The sequence below is a fragment of the Prionailurus bengalensis genome, chromosome B2 (assembly GCF_016509475.1).
Source record: "Prionailurus bengalensis isolate Pbe53 chromosome B2, Fcat_Pben_1.1_paternal_pri, whole genome shotgun sequence".
Lineage (NCBI taxonomy): Eukaryota > Metazoa > Chordata > Mammalia > Carnivora > Felidae > Prionailurus > Prionailurus bengalensis.
The window spans coordinates 129,381,117-129,408,883 of record NC_057349.1 but is presented as its reverse complement, the minus strand read 5'-3'; the positions used below and the strand labels follow the sequence as shown (position 1 = coordinate 129,408,883).

The window sequence follows — 27,767 nt, the reverse complement described above, 5'->3', positions numbered from 1 at the left end:
AATTTATGTCATATACTCCTTCTTTGGGTGGCAAAGTCTTAAAGGGAAAGAAATCTTATCTTAATTATCCAGAATCCTCTAAAACATAGGGAATTCAGGGTCTTGCAGCAAACGGTAACCAAGAAGGAAGAATGCTACTATATTTATTGTGTCTGTTACTATGTTGCTTTTATAAAAAGTGCTATTTGCTTATTTCATTTGTCTTACTTCCCCAATAAAACCAAAACTTAAGGCAATTAAAACCTATTTCTCTGGGGCACCTGGGTGGCTCAGTCAGTTAAGCATCCGACTCCTGATCTCGTCTCAGGTCCTGATCTCATGGCTCATGAGTTCAAGCCCCTGTAGGGCTCTGCACTGACAGCACAAAGCCTGCTTGGGATTCTCTCTCTCCCTGTCTCTCTGCCCCTCCCCCACTTGCTCTCTCTCTCTCTCTCTCTCTCTCTCTCTCTCTCTCTCCAAATAAGTGCTTTGTGCTCAGTAAACTGTCATGGTGAGGTAAATTATCATTATTGTACGCTTATATTTGCACTTTATTTTGTTAATAATATAAAATGTAAATTCATATGCCTTGTTCAAAATGTATGTCCACATGCTTTACCTATTATACCACCAACTCTTCAAGCAGCTTCACAACATCTAGTTCAGGAACACATTCCATAAGCACTCAGTAATTAAATTTCTGAATAAGGTCAAAGTGATATAAGATCTATTTAAATGGAAACCAAAATACACGCAAATATTGTTGACCTAAATACTTTGTGCATCAAAGTAGAGGACAAAATAGGATGAATTCAATGACAGTTACTGAATATTTTTCTAAACAAGTCTATATATTATGAGCTTTAATTAGAAAAATAAGGAAACAAAGATGCTTTAAAAATATTTTAGTGTATTCTACAGATTTAAGTGCCCCCATATAAACAAAAAATGATGTTAACTTGCACTTACTTGTTTTTTAGCAGAGCCGTGAGGCTCTCGGAATTGAGTTGCTGCATTAAGGCCTCTCTCAGGGTTGGAAGCATGGACAGCACTGTAATGCAAACAGGAGATAAAACAGGTTCCAGGTGATAGGACTGCCTTCATGAGAAATGCACATTGTTTTAGGCTATACGATAGGACTAGTGACTAGCAGGGGTTGGGAGGGAATGTCAAGGCTAGAGTTTTCAAATTGTTATTATTTTGAATAATAAAAACTGATTATATACTAATAAAATCATTTATCTGCTTATGTTAAGTGAGCAGGATTATATCTATATAATATATAGATATATCATGATCATAGCAATGTAAACACGTACACATACAAGAAAGAATGGGAAGAATTATTCTGAGATGTTAACAGTGGTGATCTTTGGGCTATGGATTGTTAACAATCGTTTCTTTTTTCCTTTTCTTTTCTGTACTCTCCAAATGTTTTTTACAATGAATTTATTTCTGATATAATAAAATGATCAAAAACATTTTTATCTTTAGCTATATTTTTGTTTCATATTTTATTTGTAATTCTAGAAAAGTTTATTTATTAAATATTGCAAAGCAATAAGCACTTATTGTAGCCAAGACAAAAGTGTGTCAGGCCGGGAATTATGAGCTGCTAAGTTGTAGTTTTGGTTTTACCAATGATTATTGCCTCTAACTCCCAAGAAGTTGCGTGAAGAGACAGTACTCCATGGAAAAAAGACTTCATGTAATTTATAAGAGTTTATTTATGGCTCTATGTATGGTGTAAGAAATACTGGAGAAACGCACACATACAAATTAAAAATTAGTTTCTAACACTAAATAAGTAACGATAACAAAATGAAAAAATATCAAGAGATCACAAATACCACATTCTAAAAGGGAAAACTTCAGTGTATAATTTTTATTTCTTGACTAGGTAAGACATGTTAATTATAAAATGCATTATTATTTTTTTCTATAGAAAATTTAGCTGTTAGTCTACTCTAGATATTTATTCCAGTGCTACTCTATGTAGCTTTAGCATATTTCCTCAAGTTGTATGATTGAATTGCCTAAGTCATTTAGACCATTAACTAAAGTTGCAGTTCAGAGCCAACATAAAAGGTGGCTTATCTCTTAGTGTAGTTGATATATACCTAGCTCAAATGCGAGATGCTACCTTACCAAGAAAAATCAAGCTAGAGTCCTATATTCAGAAAACAGAGTTAACAGGGAACTAGTTTAAAGATTATGTGGTAAAACAACATGATTTAAGAAGAGTCTCTTCACCAATTCTCCTGATAAGAGCCTTTTACTTTCCCTTTAAGCCTATTCAATTCTTCTCTTCCAGGCATTTTTTTTTTCTTTTTTTTAACAGTGAACAAATACATTTCTGTATCTAGTTGAATACAGCATTCATGTTTTTCTTTAGCCATCCGGTCTCCATGATAAACACCCCTCAGTCCAACCACAAATCACAAAACAACCCTTCACCAGTTATGAATCTGTGTGACCCTGAGGAAGTTATTTAACCTCTCAGTGCTTCAGTTTTCTCTGTAAACTCAGGATAACATTGGATCTACCTTATAGAATTGTTGTAAGGACTGATTGAGACATATAAAGGATTTAGAACAGTGCTTCTTTGCACATGAGAATGCTTGGTAAGTGTTAGCTCTTATTATTATCCTTATTTGGCCTCTTCTGGCACATTCCAGTTTGTATATTCTTAACATGTGAGAGTCAGAAATGGACCTGTACTCCAACTACTCCAGAGCATGTGTACTGTAACTACCTTTGATATGAACCACAATTTTATTACTGTAGTCTAAGATTAATTTAGTATTTCTAGAAGTCATATCAAACTGTTTATAACAAGCTTATGTTCAACTAGAATTCCCAACCTTTATTCATGTATCTTGCTTGCAAGCAAACTTAGACAATTCTGTATCTGTACAACAGACTTTTAATGCAGAACAATTCATTTATCCCAGCCTAGCACTGTGTCATGTATAAATTTCATAAGCATCTCTCCTAAATCTTTAGTAAAATCATGAAGAAGATAAAGCCACTGGGCAGAACACAGAAACATTTCATTAGATGCTATCTGTCAAGTTGGGGCCAACTTTTTGGGTAAAAAAACCCCAGCTATATTTACCTGAAAGTACTAAATTTTTCTAGTATACCCATTACATATTATTCAGAAGGATAAAAACTTAATCATATGATTTGCAACCCCATTATCAATGCATCCCAGAAAGCTAATTTGGAAAGTTTTTCAGTGGACCTATATTTGGCTCCTATCCTATTTTATTTTTAATTACCTAAGCAGCTATTTATTCATCTGAGGGTTGTGATGATCATGTGGAAATGTGCCACCAAATCCAAATCTGCTAGGAGGAGTGTGGTGGGCTGGCAGCCCCTGCTGCCACCCCTCTTGGGTCCATTACCAGATCTGCACCACTCCCAGACAATGAGAGTGCTCCATGGAGATACTAACACAGATCCATTCCTGTAGGTCTTGTCTACCAGGGAACTTGGGCTTAAGGACTTCCCACTGGCCTGCTAAAACTTTCTTGAAACTGCTGTAGACTTGAGACTTTTTTACCCAATCTTTCTTCTCCCTTTCCATTCACATGAAAGACCTGCACTATGGTCTAAAGGCTTTCCTTGCCTCCTTCTGCTCTCACTCCTTTATCCTTCACAGCTGTTTCCCCTAATATATCTCTTGATATCTAATCCCATCTTAGCATCTGTTTCCCAGACGACCCAAACAGACACAAGGGTCCATGTCAAATTGAAATATATTTTGAGACTCCAGACTACCTTATTCAATTTAAAGAATTATGTAATTTTTAAAAAGTTATTTTATTTACAGAGTATTTATTAAGCACCAAGCACTTTACATGCATTATTTCATCACATTCTACAAAACATTTATGAAGTGGGTTTTATGATGATTATTTTACAGAAAAGAGAACGGAGATTTAGAGTTGCCCAAAGACACAGACATTACAAGGAGAAACTGGCAACCGGACTCATTGTGCTTTATCCGAGTTGTCATCACACACAGTGTTTATGATTACTGTTTGCTTTATAGAATGAAGTATTAGCATTATACTAAAAATAAAGTCCTTTAAACGCAGGAAAAAAAATTTACTTTCAAAACTAAACAAAGAGAATCTACCTTTATAAATTCTTTCTAAATTAGCTGTTCTTGAAAGAAGCGTTAGAGAAAAAGTTTTAACCAATAAAAAAGAAAGAGGGGGGCACCTGGGTGGCTCAGTTGGTTGAGCGTCTGACTTCGGTTCAGGTCATGATCTCACGGTTCGTGGGTTTGAGCCCCGCATCGGGCTCTGTGCTGACAACTCAGAGCCTGGAGCCTGCCTCAGATTCCATGTTTCCCTCTCTCTCTCTGCCCATCCCCTGCTCTTGCTCTGTCTCTGTCTCTGTCTCTCTCTCTCTCAAAACATTAAAAAAAACAAAAAGAAAGAAAGAGGTTTGACATGGATTTGAGAACTAATTCTTGAAGGGTTATGCCAGTTAGAACACTCGTTCTCTTCAAATGTGGGCAGTTGACTGTGTTACAGCATTCTCCCAGTAGGCTTCCGGGTTAAATTACTACCATTAATTCATGTTGAGTAGTATATACTACTGTGCTACACTCACGGGTCTGTAGTTGCCTACTGTGCATTTAACACACTTAGGACTCTTTACTACGCATAGGAGGCCCCATGAAATCAGGCCTATCCTTGTAGACTTACTTCCCACTGCTCATTCTGCTCTAGCTACTTAGCCCTTTTGCTATTTCTTGAATGTGCCAAACTCATTTGCCACCATAGCATTTTGCTCCCTCCACTGTATCATTTAGTTCTCAAGGAGGCCTGACTCTCCTGATTGCCATTTCTTAAATCCCCACCTCTCACACAGCTTTATTCTCCTTATAGGAGCTATCACTACCTGAAGTTATTTATTTGTTCTATTATCGTTTGTTACTCTCACTAGCATATAAATTCTAAAGGTCAGGGATTTTTTTTTTTTTTTATTGTTCACCTTTTGTTTTCCCAGTACTGGGTACCTCAAGTATTTGATGAAAAAATAAGTGAAATCAATGAACCTTTACTGTATATTGTATTCATTTATATTGATTTTTAAAATCCACGTTAAATGATGTATTGCGGTTAAATCATATAAATATTTGCTAGACTTATCGTTCTCCTTTTGCCTTTTCCTCTAACTTTGGTCCTAGAGGTATGCAAATTAGTATAAATCATCAAGGAACTTTACACATGTAGAAATGTTTCTCTTTGCCTTACCGGTCATATTGCAAGTCCTCTGGTTACTTTCAAAATGATACTGTCGTCGTGCTTGAGCAATGTATTCTGCAGCCTCTCTTTCTTGTATTTCTCTGATTTTCTTCTGTCCATATTTTCCCAGGATATATACTCCTAAAATTATTTTTTTTTAAAACAAGCAAGTGTATTAATCTAATTAGACTGTTAAAAATTCCAAATAGTATTTTAAACCTGCTTCATTGTGTAAGGCTTATAGCAATGAAAAGCTGAAAATCATAATGTTTAAAAACCTAAGTTAAAGAACTTGTGTAAGAATTGTGACCTAAATAGAAGGAAAAGGAGACTGGCATTTAACAGCCAATGATGGACGGACGGCCAATAAGGACTAGGCCTGAAGAAACAGAAACAAATTAAATGTACAAAGTCTAGCAGTGCCTTTAATAGTGAACTGGAGATATTTTAAGTGTCCAGCAACAGGGGGTTGTTTAAATAAATTATAGTCTATACATACAATAATCTTATGAAATCTTAGGTAGCCATTAAAAACCACATTGCTAAAATAGTTAATAATCCAAGGAAATATTCATATTATATTGCTAGATTTATAAAATAAGATCCTGGATGTTTCCCTTTTTAACATAAGTAGATACATAGAAAAACAGATGGGTTTTAACATATAATAAACAATGATCATTACTGAATAGTGGGATAGCAGCTGATCTCTTTCTTCTATTTGCTTCTTGGTATTTTCCAAATTTTCTTCAGTCAACATATTTTTTTTAAACTTAAGATAAAATATTTATGTATTTATTTATTTATAGATAAAAATTTTAAAGAATTCAAGAAAGGTAGGTTGTCAGGCAGACATCTAGAAATAGTAACTTCAGTGGAAAAGAGAGATGGAAGAAGATACAGAAATTCCTAAATTACAACACTACAGCATAAAAATATAGGTGGGATCATGAGGCCTATAATTTTGCTGAGCACATTTCAACACAGACACTATGATACAAATGTGCACATTTTATTCTATGCCCCAGGGGCAGTCAATTGTCCTAACTGTGAATGTGAACACTCCAGAGTGGTTAGTTAGCATTTGACCAAAAGCCACACTCCAAGGTTTAAGTACTTCACCTAGCTTTTATCTAGCATAATGAATATCAAATGGATTTTCATAGATTAAGTCAGTGGTGTTTAAGATACTGGATTAGCTAAAACTATTTTAGTAATACTCACTTGAGCAAGAATATAAGGATCTAGCCAAGTCCTTCTTCCCTAAGAATGGTTTGGCCTTGAAACCTCAACTGCTAGTTAAGTGGATTCTTCTTAGTGAAAGGAGTTAACCAAATGTCAGAGTTGCTAACCAAATGGCCAACAGAATCCTACCACTAGAATACTGCTGCATTTGCTTCAGGCTAATCTTTCATGCGCGGTTCTGTTGCGGTACCGAAAGAGGACACGAACTTCAATAAGCTCATAAAACGTAGTTAGGATACTGTTTTATTTATCCTGGCTGACAGATTGTTTTTATGTGTGTTGGGACTTGTTTCCTTATAACCTGGCAACAAATTTGTAAGGGAGTAACTAATCCTCACCTATCTCCAACTGTCTGTGGCCCCCAATATCTGCCAAAAAGAACCTAAGGACTTTGCAAGACCTGAATCATTGGATTTGGTCTATTTGTCACAAGTGGGGATAAGGCAGCCCTTTAAGAACTGCAAAGCAAGCACATATCCTGAAATATTTTCACTAATATAAGCATTATAGATAAACTGATAACATATATATTCTAAAAAATAATAATTCAGTAAAAAGTACGTCCTGCAAATAATTAGAAATAAAGTATGACTGTTATGTTTGTATGCAAATAAATGTATTGTAATTATGTTTAAAGAGCAAATAAATGTCATATAAGTGGCTTCATAACTACTTTTCTTGTAATCCTTTCTCAATAAACTGATGATAGTGCCATAATACCAACAGAATGAAGAAACTGGCTTATGCTTCGCTAACTCTTTGACAGGCAATTCTTATGTAACAACTAATTCTCAATGAATTGTATTTTATTTGCACAACTGATTGCTTAAAGTTATGTGTAAAATTACTATTATTTCTCAAGTAATAGTAATGATGTAAAATAAAACACTGCAATGATGCCCTCTGTGTAGCTAAGAATTTTCTGGAATAACAGTAAATGACTAGCATATATGTTTTTCTGGGAGAAAAGGTACACTGCTTTCATTAGATTCTCAACAGTATCTGATAAAAATTTTTCAGGAACTACTTACCATGTTTGTTTGATAAGTGTAGTATATTCTAACGAAAGCTAAAAGAAAATGAGTTGTTGTGGATTGAACTGTATCACACCCATCCTTCCCAATTCATATGTTGAAGTCCCTTTACTTCAGAATATGACCTTATTTGGAGATAAGGTCTTTATAGAGGTAATCAAGTTAAAAGAAGGTCATTAGGGTGGGCTCTAATCCAACTTGACTCGTATTCTGAAAAGAGGAAACTTGGACACAGACGTGTAGAAGGAAGATGATGTAAAGACACAGAGGAGATGACCATCTACAAACCAAGGAGAAGGGTCTGCAAAAGATCCTTCTCTTATGACTCTCAGAAGAAACAAATCCTGCCAACACATTGGTCTTGGGTTTCTGGCCTCCAGAACTACGAGACAATACATTTCTGTTGCTTAAGCCACTCAGTTTGTCGTACTTAGTTATGGCAACACCAGCAAACGAATACATAGAATTAGGATTAAATGCCACAGCTCATTATTATTATTATTTTGAGTTAACACTGAAGTCAGTTCCTATAAACGGTGAAATTTAGCCAGGGTCTCATTCCTAAAATTAACATATTGTGATTTTTTTTTCCCTAGGAAAATAAAAACGAAGACAGAGAATTCATTAGCTAAAATATGGGGCTCAGGATCATCTATATACCCGATTGGCTGACTGAATCTGACCTGAAGACAGTAGGTATTGATGGTTGTGGCACCAACTAGGTAGGTAATTTTGAGCAAGACTCTTCCTCTCTCTGTGTCTAGATTTTTTCATCCATAAAATGAAAGACTGGGTTTATAAGGTGCTTTAAAAATTTCTTCTGTGCTATGGTTTTATTTATGAATAATGAAAACATTCATGAAATACCTCAAAACTAAATATAAATGTTTTGAGGTTTCCTTTCAGAACACTCCTGGTAAAGCAAAATATCTTCTAGTCTTCCCACATCATAAATTCAGTTTTGGGGTGGCTTAGTCAGTTAAGTGTCTGACTCTTGATTTCTGCTCAGGTCATGATCTCATCTGGAGTTGGGCTCCATGTTGACAACGTGGATCCTGCTTGGGATTCTTTCTCTCTCTCTCTCTCCCTCCCTCCCTCCCTCCCTCTGCCCTTCTCCCATTCAAGCTTACACTCTCTTTCTCTCCCTCTCGAAACAAAGAAGCTTAAAAAAAATAACTACTCCTCATGCCCACTGACTAGAAGAGCTCAGCACAGTGCCCACTGGGCACCCAACAAATGGTAGCTATTACTATTAAAAATCTGTAACTCTTGTATTTCTAATCATATCACCTTCAACACTACAGGCACTTGACAACTGTGTCTTATATTAACTGAAATGTAACATGTTGTAGAACCTTTCCCTTGAAGATACAAAACACTAGGATTATTTTCTCTTTCTATCCCTGTGGACTCCCCCCCCCTTCTCATTCCTCTTAATCTGTAATTATAAAGCTCCCAATAGATTTTTCAAAAAATTTATAACTATCTCTTAAGTATACTCTTTTGCTCCTTGTTCCATTACATCTAATCTACCATTAGGTTATTCCATAAATCTGAAGGGGTATGCTATTCTAAGATTGCTAAAGAGAGATTATTTTCCTTCCTTCAGTAGTGCCAAAAAATATTTTATTTATACTTCTTCCATCATACATATGTCTTTAACTTCTACAAATAGGATAGATTTAGTAGTCTTGGCATAAGAGAAATATACAGTCCCTGAATTATGAAAATTTCAACTTCGTGATGATACGAAAGTGATACGCATTCAGTAGAATCCATACTTTGAATTTTGATCTTTTCCTGGTCTAGCAAATATGTGGTACAATATTCTCCGGTGATGCTGGGCGGCAGTGAGCCCCACTCCCAGTCAGCCATTCCATCACTGAGAGTAAACAACTCTTACGATCATTCAGTACTCATTCAACCATTCTGTTTTTCACTTTCAGTACAGTATTCAATAAATTACATGAGGTATTGACACTTCATTATAAAACAGGTTTTTGCCCAACTGTCACCTAAAGTTAAGTGTTCTTCAGATAGACTAGGCTAAGCTATGATGTTTGGTAGGTTAGTTGTATTAAATGTACTTTTGACTTACGATGAATTTATTGGGTCATAACCCCATTGTAAGTTGAGGGAGCTCTGTACATTAGATGTTAATGGCTGAAGATACTGGAAAATATACCTTATTGGTAAAGGATTTCTCAAAGAATGCTGTAAAACTTTACCTAAAAACTTACTGATTTGTGATACACCTCAGAGATCAGGAAAAGACTCTCCTCACCATCAACAAGCTGATTTCAAGCTTTCAAGAATCAACAGATCTGAGTTATTAATGTCAAAAGTATTGTTAATTTCACATTGTTTGGGGGGCAATAGAATATAATCTAATAGAGAGAGGCAATCAAATTGTTTGGAAAACTGCTGTTCTTGTTTTTAAGTACTTCTTGTAACCGAAGCATGTAGTTAGTGATAATTGCTCAAAAAGTCAAATTCTAAAAACTCCCTCTTAACATTCCTATGCTTCCTTCTCCTGTATCTCACATGGCTTTTTATTCTCTCCTTCAAGTCCCTGCATATTATGGCATGACTGTCCTATGGGGCAAAAGGCTCTCAGGATTATCTTCCCTGTTTCCAAATCGCCTCTCAGCCTGTGCAACTCAGTTACACCAGCTGGATGGGCACTGATCCCAACCTTGAAGATCCCCAGGAAGACGGCACAACATCTCTCAAACATTTCTTACTGCATAATTTGTATTCTAAAGAAGCAGAAACAGAACTAAAACACTGATTTGTGTTTGTCTAGTATATACCTCCCAGTCATTTAGAATAACTGCAGTTTTCAAAAATTCAAATTAATTTTTTTTTTTTTTTTATTGAGACAGAGAGAGAGCCCGCGCAGGCGAGCTGGGGAGAGGGGCAGAGGAAGGGAGGAGGAGGGGGGATAGACGGAGAGAGAGAGGGAGAATCCCAAGCAGGCTCCAGGCGCCCCTAACTTAACGCTGGAAGGGCAGGCTTTAGGTAACTCTCCTAGAACATTATGAAACTTCTGCGAAGGATGAAAGCCAAATAAAATACGGAGAGTGCCAAAGAGAAACGAAGAATCTCCCAGGAAAACAGTTTGAAATGTGTCGGTAAGAGAATGATTATCTTGAAACAGAAACTTAACTGTGGTGGGTTCTCCCAAGGTCCGCGAGAAGAAAGGGGAGGAGAGAAACAGAGTAAGGGGCAGCTTCAGCACAAAAGATACAAATCCGACAACCGCAGAGACAGGAAGACCCTTAGGGGTTCGTCACCCAGCGCCCCGTCCGACCGGCGAGCGAAAGCCCCTCCACATATCCGGGACTATGGTCGCCCGGCCTCTATTTTCCAAGACAGTCACCTCTCTTCCGCCCCCTTCTCCCAATGTCCCTTTCCGAGGACGCTGTCACCCACCTCCGAGCACTGTGCCCAGGAAGATGCATTTCTTTTTGTGACGTTTTAGAAAATTCCACATAGAGCTCAGCATCTTCAGACCCTGAAGGTGCGGGCTGTCTAAGGGCGGCGGGGGTGGGGAGGGGCTGTTCGCCAGGAAAGCGTTTCCTCGTCACTTGGCCCCAACGACCAGGCAGCACCTCCGTAGTCCCGCTCGGTGCTCTCCAGAAATCACAAACGCGACTTTCCGCAGAGACTGTCACCGGGGCGGGGAGGGGGCGTGGACTACAGGCGAGCAGCTGCGCTTTCTGCTGCTGCCGCCGCGCCGCCGTCGCCGCTCACTGGTCCGTGCCCCCCGGGTCCGTCTAGAATTCGCTCCCGAGTGCGTCGCCGTTCGACTTCCCTGGAAACCGCGGCTCGCGTCCCCCGCGTTCCGTTGCCGGCCCTCCGCGGCTGTTGCTTCAGCCTCGGGCGCTGAGCGCCACGGCCTGGGTGCAGGATGGAGGCAAAGGCGGCCTCCACGCCGGCTACTGGTGGCGCCGGGTGCTCGGTGACGGCGGAGGAAACCGAAAAGTGGATGGAGGAAGCGATGCAAATGGTGAGGAGCCCAGGAGGTGCGTGCCGTGGGTGGGAACTTTTCTTTGGTCCCTCTTCTCGACCCGGGCATTTAAGCAAACGTCCTGCGTGTGCTTTCTCGTCACCATAATCTCGATGGCGGTCACATTTCTGGGTGAACTGCTGGCTTTACTCCCCTGAAGTTTTCTTTAGTCCATTCGCACAGTGCTGTGGGGGAAGGAGGAGAGGAAATACAAAAATCATTTCTTTTTTCACTGGTATCAAGTATGAACCAAACATCCCCATTCAGCTGCTGCTGGTATGTACGTGCTGCGTCCCCTTCTTTCCCCGAAGACACACTCGCAAATCCGGAAAGTTACATTATTGTGTATTTATGACCTCTTGAACCTGTCTAGTAGGAGAAAGGACAATGAGGATGTATCTGATAGAGAGCAGGATAAAAACAAGTCCCTGTACAGTCAGATCTACCATTCATTCATTCATCCTTCCATGCTACTGCCCTGTTTTTTTTTTCACTTCCCTCTCTCGCTCCGTTCAGGACTGCTGATTAAGAAGAGCTTTAATCAGATTTGTGTATAATCTAAGCTTTACCCATACTTATGAGGACCAGTGAGCTCTTTAATAGGGATAAAAGTGTGTGTTGGCTTATATACGTATATGTATATAAATATATGCACCTGCACACATATACATGTGTAAAATGCCCTTCAGTTTTACATTTCTCTAAGGCTGCTGTAAATCTTTTTTTCATACATGCTTTTGATTATATTCTTCTTTTTTCATATTCCTATCCTTAGTGGCTTCTGGTCTCCAATAGTTAATTAGTTCCATAATTATTAATTAATTAACTCCATACATGTTTATTGAGTACACTATGCTTGGCATTGGAAATTTAGTACTGCAGCTGATTTTGGTATATTCTTTGTTCTCCACTCATACTATTACCCCTGCATTCATTCTCTATTACAACCAAATATTTTTCTCTAAGCCATGATGTATTACAGCATCTCTCCATTTGTTTCTGTTACTTACATAATGTTCTTTTAAATTTGTTTCTCATACTTTTTTGGAAGTGACTCACAATAAAAAAAGTCTACTTTATATTACAACGCAATAAACTCACACATAACTATAACTGAAATAAAAGTTTCACAGAACAGTATTTAACCTTCCTATGTACAGTTTTCCTGGTACTTCTATTTCATTGAATTTTTTTTTTTTTTTGCGGGGGTTGCTATTTATGACAAATGTTCCATCTGTGAGCCTCTCCAGTCAGAAGTTCTCTGAAACGATGCTGTTGGCCTTGGCTAGTAGGAGGATGGAGTCATCTGACTCCCCCATCCTGTTAACTGGTCCACAGATAGTGTAGGTTTTAAACTGGCTGTTGAACCTACTTGTCACCTGGTCAACCTCAGCCATGTTCATCTGGATGGGCACATGGTCCTCTTGGCCCAGATGATGCCCTTGCTGGTAGAGCATTTCCATGTCACATCCACATCCACAAATTGGCCGACGTGGTACTGCTGGTCCTGATCCACTGACTTGATTTTAGGACTTATTCTTTGAACACATTTCATAATTTATTTCCTCCATTAAACTTACAAGATACATAGCATTCTGATACTTTGATTATTGTTCACATACACATTTAAAAATTAATTTGTAACTTGTAATATGAATGTTTGTCCTGAACTTCTTTTATGTTACTAATTACTCTAAGTTGGAGACAAGGAGTTTTCACTTGACATCTATGAGAAATAAGCCCACTGACCTGATCAAAGGAAAGAGGCCAAGACTCGGAGCACAGTGAAACAAGGCTTTAATCAACCAAGCGTGGGTGTCTGATGAACAGGCACATTGGTGACAGTCACAGCAGGCAATTTATCTCCTAGCACACAAGTCCCTCCCCTGATTTCTCATTGGCTGAGTACTACAGAGGTTACAGCCTTTCCCAGAGGTTGCCTATGCCCATGTAAGGCAAAAGGTAGTCTGATTGGGACAAACCTATTCCCTGCAGTGAGGCAGAGACTTTCATTCCCTCCTCCCTTTATTCTATGGCACATGTTCATTGCAAAACCTGTGAAAATAAGTCCACCAGACAGAGAGTGGAAGAAGAACCAGGAAGTGAAGTGTCTAAGGGTTTGGGACTCCATTGTAGGGGGGTGGGGGTGGGGGTGAGGGTTGCACATATTTCCAGTAGGTTGTAGACCTATTAGGTTAACTGGACAGCCCAGCTTTTATTTAGTATTTCTGAAAATGAACCATCTCCTTTACTTCTCACAATATCAAAATTTCACTCTTCCCCAAATCATTTCAATAACATCTTAGGCAGCTTCTTACGAGGGAGGATGATAATATATACACAGGAAGCTAAAATATCTTAAAGTAAGCTCTCACCCTTCCATAGGTGAGAGCTCTGGAGGGCAGACGATGCCTGAATGCTAGGAAGTCAGAATTTGCGGGCCCTTTTGTCTACTTTCATTTGCTTCATGAGCTCTCTTCAAAGTATTTATGTCTGGAGATTTTCCGAGATGCTACCATAGAGGACTGAATGGAGGTTTTCAGAAACAGCAGACTTTAATAGGTCATTGAGCATTCCCACTCCTGTATCCAAGCTGTGTTTTTTTTTTTTTTTCATCCTTTCATTTTTTGGGTCTTTATTTTCCTTTAACCTTTAAGTGTCGTTTGTTCATAATATATTGGGACATTTCATTCACATACCTCTGCACTATTCTCTAGACTTCTGGCCTAAACACTTAAGTCTTTTTACTACCTTTTGCTGCCTCCCCCTGGGGTTTCCCTTCCTACTCTATAGAAGGAGATGGATCCAAATAATTTCCAAGATCTCTCTGGCCTTGACATTTTTGTCTCTTAATTGGATTATAAGCACTTGGGGATGGGATTGCCTAGTTTACCTATTCCTACACAGGGTCAAGGAGGCCCTTGTGGTTTGGGCGGGTACATGTTCTTGCAGGCCTTAAACAAAGGGGAGGAAGTGCTTGTCATAAATCTTGTTCTTTGTTCAGTCATCCCCTCCCCACTATGGAAACTTCAAATCTTAAATCACTTCGAAGATAGTTGAGGTGATTCAAAGTACACTACGTACTTATGAGAAGCGTTTAAGATGAAACCAGAAACGTATCTAGGGCCAAATCTGTTAAGCTCTGAGGAATTTGAAAGTGCAATATGCCGTATTCATGTAATAGGATACTAGCATTTTCATAACTTTTGTACAGAGTAGACATATTTATATGGCCAATACAGATAGCTAGAATGTCTGGCTCTGACGATCTTGGTCTTACTCTCTTCGTGTTTAAAATAAAGTGTTTGCACTAGGAAATTTCTATCCTAGTTTGTGATTTTAGTATACCAACATAAGCCTGGGTTATAAGAGAAGGGAAAATGGTTTTGAGAGAGCTTAAAAATGTATTTTTTTAAAAATGTCATCTAAAATTAGTGAGTTTGTACAAAAATCAATACAACCCTACCAGTCTAATCATTACAACATTTTTGGAAGGCAACCTGGCATAATGTAATTAGCAGCCTCAAAAAATAAATGTTCATATCATTTGACCTTGTAATACAGTTGTGTGGCATTTATCTTAAGGAAATAGTTTGGGAGCATAAAAGCAATCCTTGTCATTTCAGGGTTTTATGTAATAGGGAAGACTAGGAAGCATTTAAAACTTCCAATGAAGGGAAATGGTTAAATTGTGGTATATGACTGTGTTGAATAATGTGCTGTTATTGAAACGATTATGAATACTAGGTACAAACATGACATTAACTATCACAGCTACATGTGATATTCAACATTAGGCAAACAGAAATACAAATTATTTTATATTATATGGGTATGTTTAAAGTTTGGATAGGCATATGTTCAAACCCCAGAGTGGCTACTGACAGCCAACTAACTTTGACAGATTCTTATCCTTTCAGCCACAGAGGCCTCTTCTATAAAATGGGTATATAGTATCTAGCTCACAGAGTTGTGTAGATTAAAAGAGATCATGTTTGTAAAGCCCTGACATATTATCCTCAATAAATAAAAGCTTTTGTTTCATCAAATAAACAAAGACTAAAGGAGAACACACACAAATAATTAGCTAACATGGTAAAGATATGTTTTTTTGTTTTGCTTTTTTTTGTTGTGTGTGTGTGTGTTTTTTTTAGACAGCGAGCACAAGTGGGGGTCAGGGGCAGAGGGAGAGAGAGAGAAGATCCCAAGCAGGCTCCAGACTAACTGAGCCACCCAGGCGTCCCAAAGATTTGGGTCATTTTAAAGAAATTCAATACTATGCTTTTGTTTGTTTATTTTTTATTTACTTTTTTAAAATTTTATTTTTTTAATCTACATCCAAATTAGTTAGCATATAGTGCAACAATGATTTCAGGAGTAGATTCCTTAATGCCCCTTACCCATTTAGCCCAACCCCCCTCCCACAACCCCTCCAGTAACCCTCTGTTTGTTCTCCATATTTAAGTCTCTTATGTTTTGTCCCCTTCCCTGTTTTTATATCATTTTTGTTTCCCTTCCCTTATGTTCATCTGTTCTGTGTCTTGAAGACCTCATATGAGTGAAGTTGTATATTTGTCTTTCTCTAATTTCGCTTAGCATAATACCCTCCAGTTCTATCCATGTAGTTGCAAATGGCAAGATTTCATTCTTTTTGGTTGCCAAATAATACTCCATTGTATAAATATACCACATTTTCTTTATCTATTCATCTATTGATGGACATTTGGGCTCTTTCCATACTTTGGCTACTGTTGATAGTGCTGCTATAAACATGGGGGTGCATGTGTCCCTTTGAAACAGCACACCTGTATCCCTTGGATAAATGCCTAGTTGTGCAATTGCTGGGTCGTAGGGTAGTTCTACTTTTAGTTTTTTGAGGACCCTCCATACTGTTTTCCATAGTGGCTGCCCCAGTTTGCCTTCCCACCAGCAGTGCAGAAGAGATCCTCTTTCTCCACATCCTCGCCAACATCTGTTGCCTGAGTTGTTAATGTTAGCCATTCGGACAGGTGTGGGGTGGTATCTCATGGTGGTTTTGGTTTGTATTTCCCTGATGATGAGTGATGTTGAGCATTTTTTCATGTGTCAGTTGGCCATCTGGATGTCTTCTTTGGAGAAGTGTCTATTCATGTCTTTTGCCCATTTCTTCACTGGATTATTTGTTTTTTGGGTGTTGAGTTTGATAAGTTCTTTATAGATCTTGGATACTAACCCTTTATCTGATATGTCACTTGCAAATATCTTCTCCCATTCTGTCGGTTGCCTTTTAGTTTTGCTGATTGTTTCCTTCGCTGTGCAGAAGCTATTTATTTTCATGAGGTCCCAGTAGTTCATTTTTGCTTTTGTTTCCCTTGCCTCAGGAGACGTGTTGAGTAAGAAGTTGCTGCGGCCAAGATCAAAGAGGTCTTTACCTGCTTTCTTCTCGAAGATTTTGATAGCTTCCTGTCTTACGTTGAGGTCTTTCATCCATTTTGAGTTTATTTTTGTGTCTGGTGTAAGAAAGTGGTTCAGGTTCATTCTTCTGCATGTCGTGGTCCAGTTTTCCCAGCACCACTCGCTGAAGAGACTGTCTTTATTCCATTGGATATTCTTTCCTGCTTTGTCAAAGATTGGTTAGCTTATTACTGTGCTTTGTAAGTTAAAATGTAAAAGTCTAATTGAAGAGATAGCATCAGAAGACTAAAACCAGAAAGGAGCCACTGGTAAATAAATGTTCGTGTTTGTTAGGAGAAGATCTGGAAGACTTGGAATGAAGATGGTTCTTTATACCACCAAAGGGAGAAAACAGAAGAGAAAAATTGATGTGTTTTAATTACATAAATATTAAAAACTTTTGCATGTTAAAAGGACAAGGTAAAAAGTAACAAAGCAAATTGGTAAAGAAATGATTGGGCTTGACAGAAGAGTTGATGGGAGAGTTCGAAAGTAGGAGATGGGATGGATTGAAGATTATGTGAATTAAGTCTATTTTGAACTTGACAGCAAAGCAAATATGTATTTTATCGAAAAACATTTCACCTAAACTCATTTCTGTGGGGTTTTGGGGTTATTCTCGCCACCTTCTCCTTAACCCACCCTTCTCAACTGCTCACTTACTCGCCCTCATTATGGTGGGCTGGGCTAGTCCTCATCAATAACGTGATTTCCCCTTTTAAATACTCCCACCACTCATGTTTTTCTCTCATTTGCACAGTAATTGAAGACTCTTCACAAAATACACATTACTGTAAGCAAATAGGGAGATAACATTGAGAGGTAGGACATGGAGTAAAGGAGGTAAGTTTGCTGGAACAGGAAAAAGAAACGCTGAAGGAAAGAATGAAAGGCACAGGCCCAGTCACCTGGAGGCCTGAGTGGAGGGAGGGACAGCTCTGTGCAGCTACCCCTGCGGTGGTCGGGCATCCTTCCAGGTGAACGGGACTTGGAACCCCGTTGGGAAACATAGGTTCTGTCTGTATTCTGCCACTGCTTCTTCTCCACTTGGTCTCGAACTCTCTTCTACATGCTTGAAATAGCTACATGGCCACACGTAGAATTCTTCAGAAGATAGTTTTACAGAAAATCTTGGTCACACGGCCCCCTCCATCATTTATTCTCTTGCAGTTTTTTTATCCTTAAACTTTCTATGTCTCACTCTCTTAAGGGTTCCTTCTCCTTCTATCCCTTGAACTAGACCTATTTGGAACCCCAAAAGTGATAAAGTAACTGATTGGTGGTGACTAGAGTAGAAATGTGAAGCTTAATGGCCAGAAACCTGACACCTGGTAGGTGTTCCATAAATATTTGTTGCAGAAATGAATGCATGGAAGAGACCGCCTGGATCCTGGTCCCAGGCTCTCACATGAGCAAATTCCCTAATTAGCCCATGTCTCTGTTTACTCGTCTATAAGATGGAGAGGCTCACTGAATCTGTCTCTGAGTTGTGAACTAAATGTGTTAATACTTATAAAGTGCTTAAAATAGTCCTGGTTCAAAGTAAGTGTTTCAACAAGTTGTAAGCTCTTAGCATTTGCAAGCTCAGAATCAGAACACTTGTTATGAATCAGCAAGCTCAGAATCAGAACACTTGTTACATCTATGTAACAGTCTGTTGTAATAGTTAGAAGCTAGAAATTTAACCCACAGATAGATCACTCTTCAAGCCACTGGTTTCCATTTCCATCATTCTGCCAAAATTGCCTCTGTGTCACCTACCTTTGTCCTTGGTGCGTTTTTTTCTGGGATCTTCCTTAACACCAGACACTCCTGGTTTTCCTCCTGTCTTACTAGGCATTTCTTCTTAATCTCCATCACAAGCTATTTCTAGTTTACTCCACCTTTATTATTACTTTTTTAGCTTCTCCTTTTGAAATAAGTATAGATTCACAGGAAGTTGCAAAAAGTATAGGAGGGAGGCTCCTGTACCCTTCACCCAGCTTTCCTCAGTGATAACATCTTACATACCTTGAGTGCAATATTGAAACAAGGAAAACGACATTGATGCAATCTGCAGAGCATATTCTGATTTCATCAGCTCTGTGTGTGCACGTGTAGTTCTGTGCACATTATATCAAGTTTCGTTTTGTTGCCCCGCCACCAGAACTGCTCAGTCACCACTAAGCTCCCTCATGCTACCCTCTATAACCACCATTCCCTCTCAAGCCCTTAAACCCTGGCAGGCACAATCTGTTCTTTGTACCGTGATTTAGCATTCAGGAATTTATATATGTGACTATGTAACCTTCTGGGGTTTGGTTGTTCGCGTGATTTCCTTGAGGTCCATCCAAGGGTTGAGTGAATCAGTAGTTTATTCATTATATTGCTGTGTAGTATTCCACAGGATGGATATATCACACGTTTGCTTCACTGTTCATCCTTTGAAGGACATTTGGGTCATTTTCAGTTTTTGCCTATTATGAATAAAACTCCTGTGAACGTTTGTGTCTCTATATAACTATATGTGCTGTATGAACGTAAGTTTCCAGTTACTTGGGAGAATGCCTAAGAGTGCCATTGCGGGGTCATATGTTAGCTGCAGGTTTTGCTTTTTAAGAAAGTGCCAAACTAGTTTCCAGAGTGGCTGTACCATTTTACAGTCCTACCAGCAGTCTATAAGTGATCCTGTTCCTCCTCAGACTTGCCAGCATTTGGTGTTTTTACTTTTTATTTTAGCCAGCCTGATAGGTGGGTAGTGATAACTCATTGTGGTTATGATTTACATCTCCCTAATGGGTAATGATAGGAGTATCTTTTCATGTGCTTATTTGCAATCTGTATGCCCTCTTTGGTGAAGTGTCTGTTGATGATTTTTGCTCATTCTCTAGTGGGATTTTGTTTGAATTTCTTTTTTCTTTTTCTTTTTCTTTTTTTTTTTTTTTTACCATTGAACTTTGAGAGCTCTTTATATAGTCTTGATAATAGACCTTTGTTGGATATGTGGTTTGCAAATATTTTTGTCCAGTTTTAGCCTGTCTTTTCTTCTTAACAGAGTGTATTAGTTTCCTGTGGCTTCTGTAACAAAGTACTGCAAACTTGGTAACTTAAAACACCACAAGTTTATTCTCTTAGAGTTCTGGACGCCAGGTGTTGGTTTTAAATTCATTTCATCGGGCTAAAACCATAATGTGTCAGCAGGGCTCTGTGCCCTCTGGAGGCTCTAGAGAAGAATATGTTTCTTACCTTTTCCAGCTTTTGGAGCAACATTCCTTGCTTGGTTCATGGCCCCTTCGTCCGTCTGTCCATCTTCAAAGCCAACAATGTAAATCTTTCTGCCTAATTCTTGTAAGGACACTTGTGATTGCATTTAGAGCCACCTGAATAATCCAAAATAATTTCCCTGTCAAGGTCTTCAACAAATGTTTGTTAGATGATTAAATGATTTCTCTCTCATGTGTACCTGAGGTTATGTGTACTCCTAATCCTTTTTTTTTTTAAGTTTTTATTTTAAGTAATCTCTGCACTCAACATCGGGCTTGAACTCATGACCCCGAGATCAAGAGTCTCATGTTCTTCTGACTGAGCCAGCGAGGAGCCTTGTAATCTTATTTATTTTTTCTTTTTAAGAAAATGTTTATTTTTTTAATGTTTAATTATTTAGTTTGAGAGAGAGAGGGAGCGTGAGTCGGGGAGGGGAGAGAGGGGGAAGAGAGAGAATCCCAAACAGACTCTGTGTTGTCAGCACAGAGCCTAGATGTGGGGCTCCATCCTGGGAACCCCTGAGGACCGTGAGATCATGACCTGAGCCGAAATCAAGAATCAGATGCTCAACCAACTGAGCTTCGGAGGTGCCCCCTACCCCCAATCTTACTTTAAATAACATTCTTTGCGTGCTGATTGCCTTAACTGCATGGGTACTCAGGATCTCCATCTTCCCTAGCTGTCAGTCCTCCCCTGGCTTTCCTTTCCCTGGTAGCCAATGGTGCATTTGTATATTTATTTGTATATATTCACCAAACCTTGGAACTCTTCAGACTTTACAACTTTGCATAAACTGGGCATGCTTTAACCATTGTTACAGAACTAGACAGAACCAGTCCGTGGGTGGTTCATGACACAGTTCTGAAGAATGCAGTCTTCCTGCTTCAAACACTGTGCCCTTACATCTATGCAGGCCCTGGTTCTATCCCACCACCCTGAAGGAGGAAGGAGAGGTACAGTTTCCTACCCCTGTGGGCCTTTCCTTTCACCTTTATTGACCCAATGAAAAGGTAAGGGTCAGTTGAGCATGGTTGAAGTGTCTAAGGAACCCATATTGGCATTATGATGGGAAGTTATTGCTACTCTAAATTAAGCAGAGCCCGGAATAGGGGGGTAGTGCAGGAGATAGGACATTGCTGTCTTAAAGCAATGTCTTCAACTTTGCACCACATATCCCTTATGCTGTGTGTGAATACCTACACTTAATTAGTAATCTAGTCTTCCAAGGTGTCTTCAGACCTGCCAAAATAAATGCCATGCCTTTTTAGAAACAGCCATACTTGGATTTTCTTGACTGCAGTACATGGAAATGCTTGTACTCTAGGTTCAAGGGTTCTGTTCTTCCTCTGTTCTCTATCAGCGGCAGGATAAGGGAGTACTCAGATATGACTTGCTTGCTTCTGCTCTCTGTCCAAAAAGGTACTCTTTAACTGCCTTGGGCCCCAACTGGTTCAATCAGTGACAGGAAAAAAAAAAAAAAAGCCAGTGATGGGGCAGACTTTGCGAATATAACCATTGGTTTAACGTTTCCAGTGTGGTGGTGGTGGTGGAAATATTCTTAAGCTTATTTTCTAATTTGTGTTTTTCAATTGAGGTGTACCTTATGTACAATAAAATGCACAGGCCTTAAATGCATTGTCTATTCTGTTTTGACTGATGCAAACATCTGTGTAACCCACACCCTTTTCAAGATAGTTTTGAACACCCTGGGAAAGTTCCTTGTGTCCCTTTCCAATCAGTCTACACATGCCCTCCTGTGCAGAAATTGCTCTCACTGGTGTTTAGTTTTGTCTGTTCTACTACTAAACCTGAAGGGAATCAGACAGCATGTATATGCTTCTTTTACTCAGCTTCTTTTACTCAGTGAATCTGAGATTCACCCATGTTGTTGTGTGTATCCCTAGCATTTTGTTTTCATCGCTCAATAGTATTCCATAGTGTTATTATGGCACAGTTTGTTTATCCATTCTTTTGTTGAAGGACACCTGTGCTGTTTCGAGATTTGGGTTATTATGAATCAAGCTATTATGAACATTCTTTTTTAAAATTTTTTATTTTTTAAAATTTACACCCAAATTAGTTAGCATATAGTGAAACAATGGTTTCAGGAATAGATTCCTTGATGCCCCTTACCCATTTAGCCCATCCCCCCTCCTACAACCCCTCCAGCAACCCTCAGTTTGTTCTCCATATTTATGAGTCTGTTCTGTTTTGTCCCCCTTCCTGTTTTTATATTATTTTTGTTTCCCTTCCCTTATGTTCATCTGTTTTGTCTCTTAAAGTCCTCATACGAGTGAAGTCATATGATTTTTGTCTTTCTCTGACTGACTAAATTCACTTAGCATAATACCCTCCAGTTCCATCCACGTAGTTGCAAATGGCAAGATTTCATTATTTTTGATGGCCGAGTAATACTCCATTTATATATATATATATATATATATATATATATATATATCACATTTTCTTTATCCATTCATCCATCGATGGACATTTGGGCTCTTTCCATACTTTGGCTATTGTTGATAGTGCTGCTATAAACGGGGGTGCATGTGCCCCTTCAAAACAGCACACCTGTATCCCTTGGATAAATGCCTAGTAGTGCAATTGCTGGGTGGTAGGGTAGTTCTATTTTTAGTTTTTTGGGGAACCTCCATACTGTTTTCCAGAGTGGCTGCACCAGCTTGCATTGCCACCAACAGTGCAAAAGAGATCCTCTTTCTCCGCATCCTCACCAACATTTGTTGTTGCCTGAGTTGTTAAAGTTAGCCATTCTGACAGATGTGCGGTGGTATCTCATTGTGGTTTTGATTTGTATTTCCCTGATGATGAGTGATGTGGGGCATTTTTTCATGTGTCAGTTGGCCATCTGGATGTCTTCCTTGGAGATATGTCTGTTCATGTCTTCTGCCCATTTCTTCACGGATTATTTGTTTTTTTGGGTGTTGAATTTGATAAGTTCTTTATAGATTTTGGATATTAACCCTTTATCTGATATGTCATTTGCAAATATCTTCTCCCATTCTGTCGGTTGCCTTTTAGTTTTGCTGATTGTTTCCTTCGCTGTGTAGAAGGTTTTTATTTTGATGAGGTCCCAGTAGTTCATTTTTGCTTTTGTTTCCCTTGCCTCAGGAGACGTGTTGAGTAAGAAGTTGCTGCGGCCAAGATCAAAGAGGTTTTTACCTGCTTTCTTCTCGAGGATTTTGATGGCTTTCTGTCTTACATTGAGGTCTTTCATCCATTTTGAGTTTATTTTTATGTCTGGTCTAAGAAAGTGGTCCAGGTTCATTCTTCTGCATGTGGCTGTCCAGTTTTCCCAGCACCACTTGCTGAAGAGACTGTCTTTATTCCATTGGATATTCTTTCCTGCTTTGTCAAAGATTAGTTGGCCATATATTCGTGGGTCCATTTCCGGGTTCTCTGTTCTGTTCCATTGATCTGAGTGTCTGTTTTTGTGCCAGTACACAACTGTCTTGATGATTACATCTTTTTAATACAGCTTGGAGTCCGGGATTGTGATGTCTCCTGCTTTGGTTTTCTTTTTCAGGATTGCTTTGGCTATTCAGGGTCTTTTCTGGTTCCACACAAATTTAGGATTGTTTGTTCCAGCTCTGTGAAGAATGCTGGTGTTACTTTGATAGGGATTGCGTTGAATATGTAGATTGCTTTGGGTAGTATCAACATTTTAACAATATTTGTTCTTCCAATCCATGAGCATGAAATGTTTTTCCATTTTTTTTGTGTCTTCTTCAATTTCTTTCATAAACTTTCTGTAGTTTTCAGTGTATAGATTTTTCACCTCTTTGGTTAGGTTTATTCCTAGGTATTTTATGGTTTTTTTGTGCAACTGTAAATGGGATCGATTCCTTGATTTCTCTTTCTGTCGCTTCATTGTTGGTGTATAGGAATGCAACCGATTTCTGTGTGTTGATTTTATATCCTGCAACTTTGGTGAATTCATGGATCGGTTCTAGCAGTTTTTTTGTGGAATCTTTTGGGTTTTCCATATAGAGTATTGTGTCATCTGCGAAGAGTGAAGGTTTGACCTCCTCCTGGCTGATTTGGATGCCTTTTATTTCTTTGAGTTGTCTGATTGCAGAGGCTAAGACTTCCAATACTATGTTGAATAATAGTGGCGAGAGTGGACATCCCTGTCTTGTTCCTGACCTTAGGGGGAAAGCTCTCAGTTTTTCCCCATTGAGGATGACATTAGCGTTGGGTTGTTCACATATGGCTTTTATGATCTCGAGGTATGATCCTTCTATCCCTACTTTCTTGGGGGTTTTTATCAAAAAAGGATGCTGTATTTTGTCAAATGCTTTCTCTGCATCTATTGAGAGGATCATATGGTTCTTGTCCTTTCTTTTATTGATGTGATGAATCGCGTTAATTGTTTTGCAGATATTGAACCAGCACTGCATCCCAGGTATAAATCCCACTTGGTCATGGTGAATAATTTTTTTAATGTATTGTTGGATCTGGTTGGCTAATATCTTGTTGAGGATATTTGCATCCATGTTCATCAGGGAAATTGGTCTATAGTTCTCCTTTTTAGTGGGGTCTCTGTCTGGTTTTGGAATCAAGGTAATGCTGGCTTCATAGAAAGAGTTTGGAAGTTTTCCTTCCACTTCTGTTTTTTGGAACAGTTTCAAGAGAATAGGTGCGAACTCTTCCTTACATGTTTGGTAGAATTCCCCTGGAAAGCCATCTGGCCCTGGACTCTTGTTTTTTGGCAGATTACTCATTTGGTTTCCTTACTGGTTATGGGTCTGTTCAAATTTTCTATATCTTCCTGTTTCAGTTTTGGTAGTGTATATGTTTCTAGGAATTTGCCTATTTCTTCCAGATTACCATTTTATTGGTATATAATAGGTCTTAATATTCTCTTATTATTGTTTTTATTTCTGTTGTGTTGGTTGTGATCTCTCCTCTTTCATTCTTGATTTTATTTATTTGGGTCCTTTCCTTTTTCTTTTTGATCAAACTGGCTAGTGGTTTATCAATTTTGTTAATTCTTTCAAAGAACCAGCTTCTGGTTTCATTGATCTGTTCTACTGGTTTCTTTTTTTTTTTTTTTTTTGGTTTCGATAGCATTAATTTCTGCTCTAATCTTTATTATTTCCTGTCTTCTGCTGTTTTGGGGTTTTATTTGCTGTTCTTTTTCCAGCTCTTTAAGGTGTAAGGTTAGGTTGTGTATCTGAGACCTTTCTTCCTTCTTTAGGAAAGCCTGGATTGCTATATACTTTCCTCTTATGACCGCCTTTGCTATGTCCCAGAGGTTTTGGGTTGTGGTGTTATCATTTTCATTGACTTCCTTATACGTTTTAATTTCCTCTTTAACTGCTTGGTTAGCCCATTCATTCTTTAGTAGAATGTTCTTCAGTCTCCAAGAATTTGTTACCTTTCCATATTTTTTCTTGTGGTTGATTTTGAGTTTCATAGCGTTGTGGTCTAAAATATGCATGGTATGATCTCGATCTTTTTGTACTTACTTAGGGTTGATTTGCGTCCCAGGATATGATCTTTTCTGGAGAACATTCCATGTGCACTGGAGAAGAATGTATATTCTGCTGCTTTAGCATGAAATGTTGTGAATATATCTGTTAAGTCCATCTGGTCCAGTGTGTCATTCAAAGCCATTGTTTCCTTGTTGATTTTTTGATTAGATGATCTGTCCATTGCTGTGAGTGGGGTGTTGAAGTCTCCTACTATTATAGTATTACTGTTGATGAGTTTCTTTATGTTTGTCATTAATTGATTTGTATATTTGGGTTCTCCCACATTTGGCGCATAAATATTTACAATTGTTAGGTCTTCTTGGTCTATGGATCCCTTGATTATGATATAATGCCCTTCTGCATCCCTTGATACAGTCTTTATTTTTAAAGTCTAGATTGTCTGATAAAAGTATGGCTACTCTGGTTTTCTTTTATTGACGATTCGCATGATAGATGGTTCTCCATCCCCTTATTTTCAATCTGAAGGTGTCTTTATGTCTAAAGTGGGTCTCTTGGAAGCAGTGTATAAATGGATCTTGTTGTCTTATCCATTCTGTTACCCTATGTCTTTTGATTGGAGCATTGAGTCCACTGTCGTTTAGAGTGAGTACTGAAAGATATGAATTTATTGCCATTATGATGCTTGTGAAATTAGAGTTTCTGGTCATGTTCTCCGGTCCTTTCTAATCTTTTGTTGCTTTTGGTATGTATTTATTTATTTATTTATTTATTTATTTATTTATTTATATTTTCATCTCTTCTCCCCTCAGAAAGTCCCCCTTAAAATTTCTTGCAGAGCTGGTTTAGTGGTCACAAACTCCTTTAATTTTTGTTTGTCTGGGAAACCTTTCATCTTTCCTTCTATTTTGAATGACAGCCTTGCTGGATAAAGAATTCTTGGCTGCATATTTTTCTGATTGAACACACTGAATATATCCCGCCACTCCCTTCTGGCCTGCCAAGTTTCTGTGGATAGGTCTGCTGCAAACCTGATCTGTCTTCCCTTGTAGGTTAGGGGCTTTTTTTCCCTTGCTGCTTTCATGATTCTCTCCTTGCCTGAGTATTTTGTGAATTGAGTATGATATGCCTTGTTGATGGTCGGTTTTTGTTGAACCTAATGTGGGTCCTCTGTGCTTCCTGGATTTTGATATCTGTGTCTTTCCCCAGGTTAGGAAAGTTTTCTGCTATCATTTGCTCACATAACCCCTCTATCCCTGTTTCTCTCTCTTCCTCTTCTGGGACCCCTATGATTCTGATGTTGTTCCTTTTTAATGAGTTACTGATTTCTCTAATTCTTAAATCGTGCTCTTTTGCCTTAATCTCCCTCTGTTTTTCTGCTTCGTTATTCTCTATAAGTTTGTCCTCTATATCGCTGATTCTCTGTTCTGCCTCGTCCATCCTTGCTGCTGCTGCATCCATCTGTGATTGCAGCTCAGTTATAGCGTTTTTAATTTCATTTTGGCTCTTTTTTACTTCTTTTATCTCTGCAGAAAGGGATTCTAATGTATTTTTGACTCCTGCTAGTATTCTTATTATCATGATTCTAGATTCTGATTCAGACATCTTGCTTGTATCTGTGTTGGTTAAATCCCTGGCTGTCGTTTCTTCGTGCTCTTTTTTGGGGGTGAATTCCTTTGTTTTGTCATTTTGAAGGGAGAAAAGGAATTAATGAGGTATAAAAATTGAAATAAAAAAATTAAAATTAAATAAATATTGAAATGAAAAATTAAAAACACACACACGCAAAAATCGAATAGAGATGCTAGATCCTAGGTGTGTTTTGGTTGGGGTTTGAAAGTGGTTTGACAGATTAGAGAAAAAAAGAGGGGGAAGGAAATTGTTTGAGAATTTGAAAAAAATAAATACACTGAAGTAGACTAAAATGAGATGATGGGGGTAAAGTAGAATTTGAAAAAATATACACAAAAGTAAAGAATGTAGTAGAAAAAAATTAACGAAAAATATTTTTAATAAAAATTAAAAATAATTTGAATTTTTTCATTTTCTGTATTTAAGAAAAAAGAAAAGAAATGAAAAAGAGAAAAAAGATAAAAAA

The 27,767-nt window shown here is 38.4% G+C and overlaps 2 protein-coding genes and 1 pseudogene across 3 annotated transcripts in view; 1 reads left to right on the top strand and 2 right to left on the bottom strand.

Moving 5' to 3' along the window:
* The window catches only part of PEX3 (peroxisomal biogenesis factor 3), a 30,504-nt gene extending 19,227 nt beyond the window's left edge, over positions 1–11,277 (bottom strand). The window contains exons 1-3 of the mRNA XM_043592496.1: positions 10,961–11,277; positions 5,256–5,387; positions 949–1,030 (exon numbers count right to left, since the gene is read on the bottom strand). Of these exons, the coding sequence (XP_043448431.1) occupies positions 949–1,030; positions 5,256–5,387; positions 10,961–11,033 (287 nt within the window). The 5' untranslated portion in view covers positions 11,034–11,277. The remainder of the gene's footprint in view (positions 1–948; positions 1,031–5,255; positions 5,388–10,960) is intronic.
* A 73-nt stretch (positions 11,278–11,350) lies between these two features.
* The window catches only part of ADAT2 (adenosine deaminase tRNA specific 2), a 43,394-nt gene continuing 26,977 nt past the window's right edge, over positions 11,351–27,767 (top strand). The window contains exon 1 of one of the 2 annotated variants that reach the window (XM_043592497.1): positions 11,351–11,537. In XM_043592497.1, the coding sequence (XP_043448432.1) occupies positions 11,439–11,537 (99 nt within the window). In that variant the 5' untranslated portion in view covers positions 11,351–11,438. The remainder of the gene's footprint in view (positions 11,538–27,767) is intronic. The other variant, XM_043592498.1, reaches the window with a different exon arrangement.
* On the bottom strand, positions 12,788–13,210 carry LOC122490048 (annotated as a pseudogene).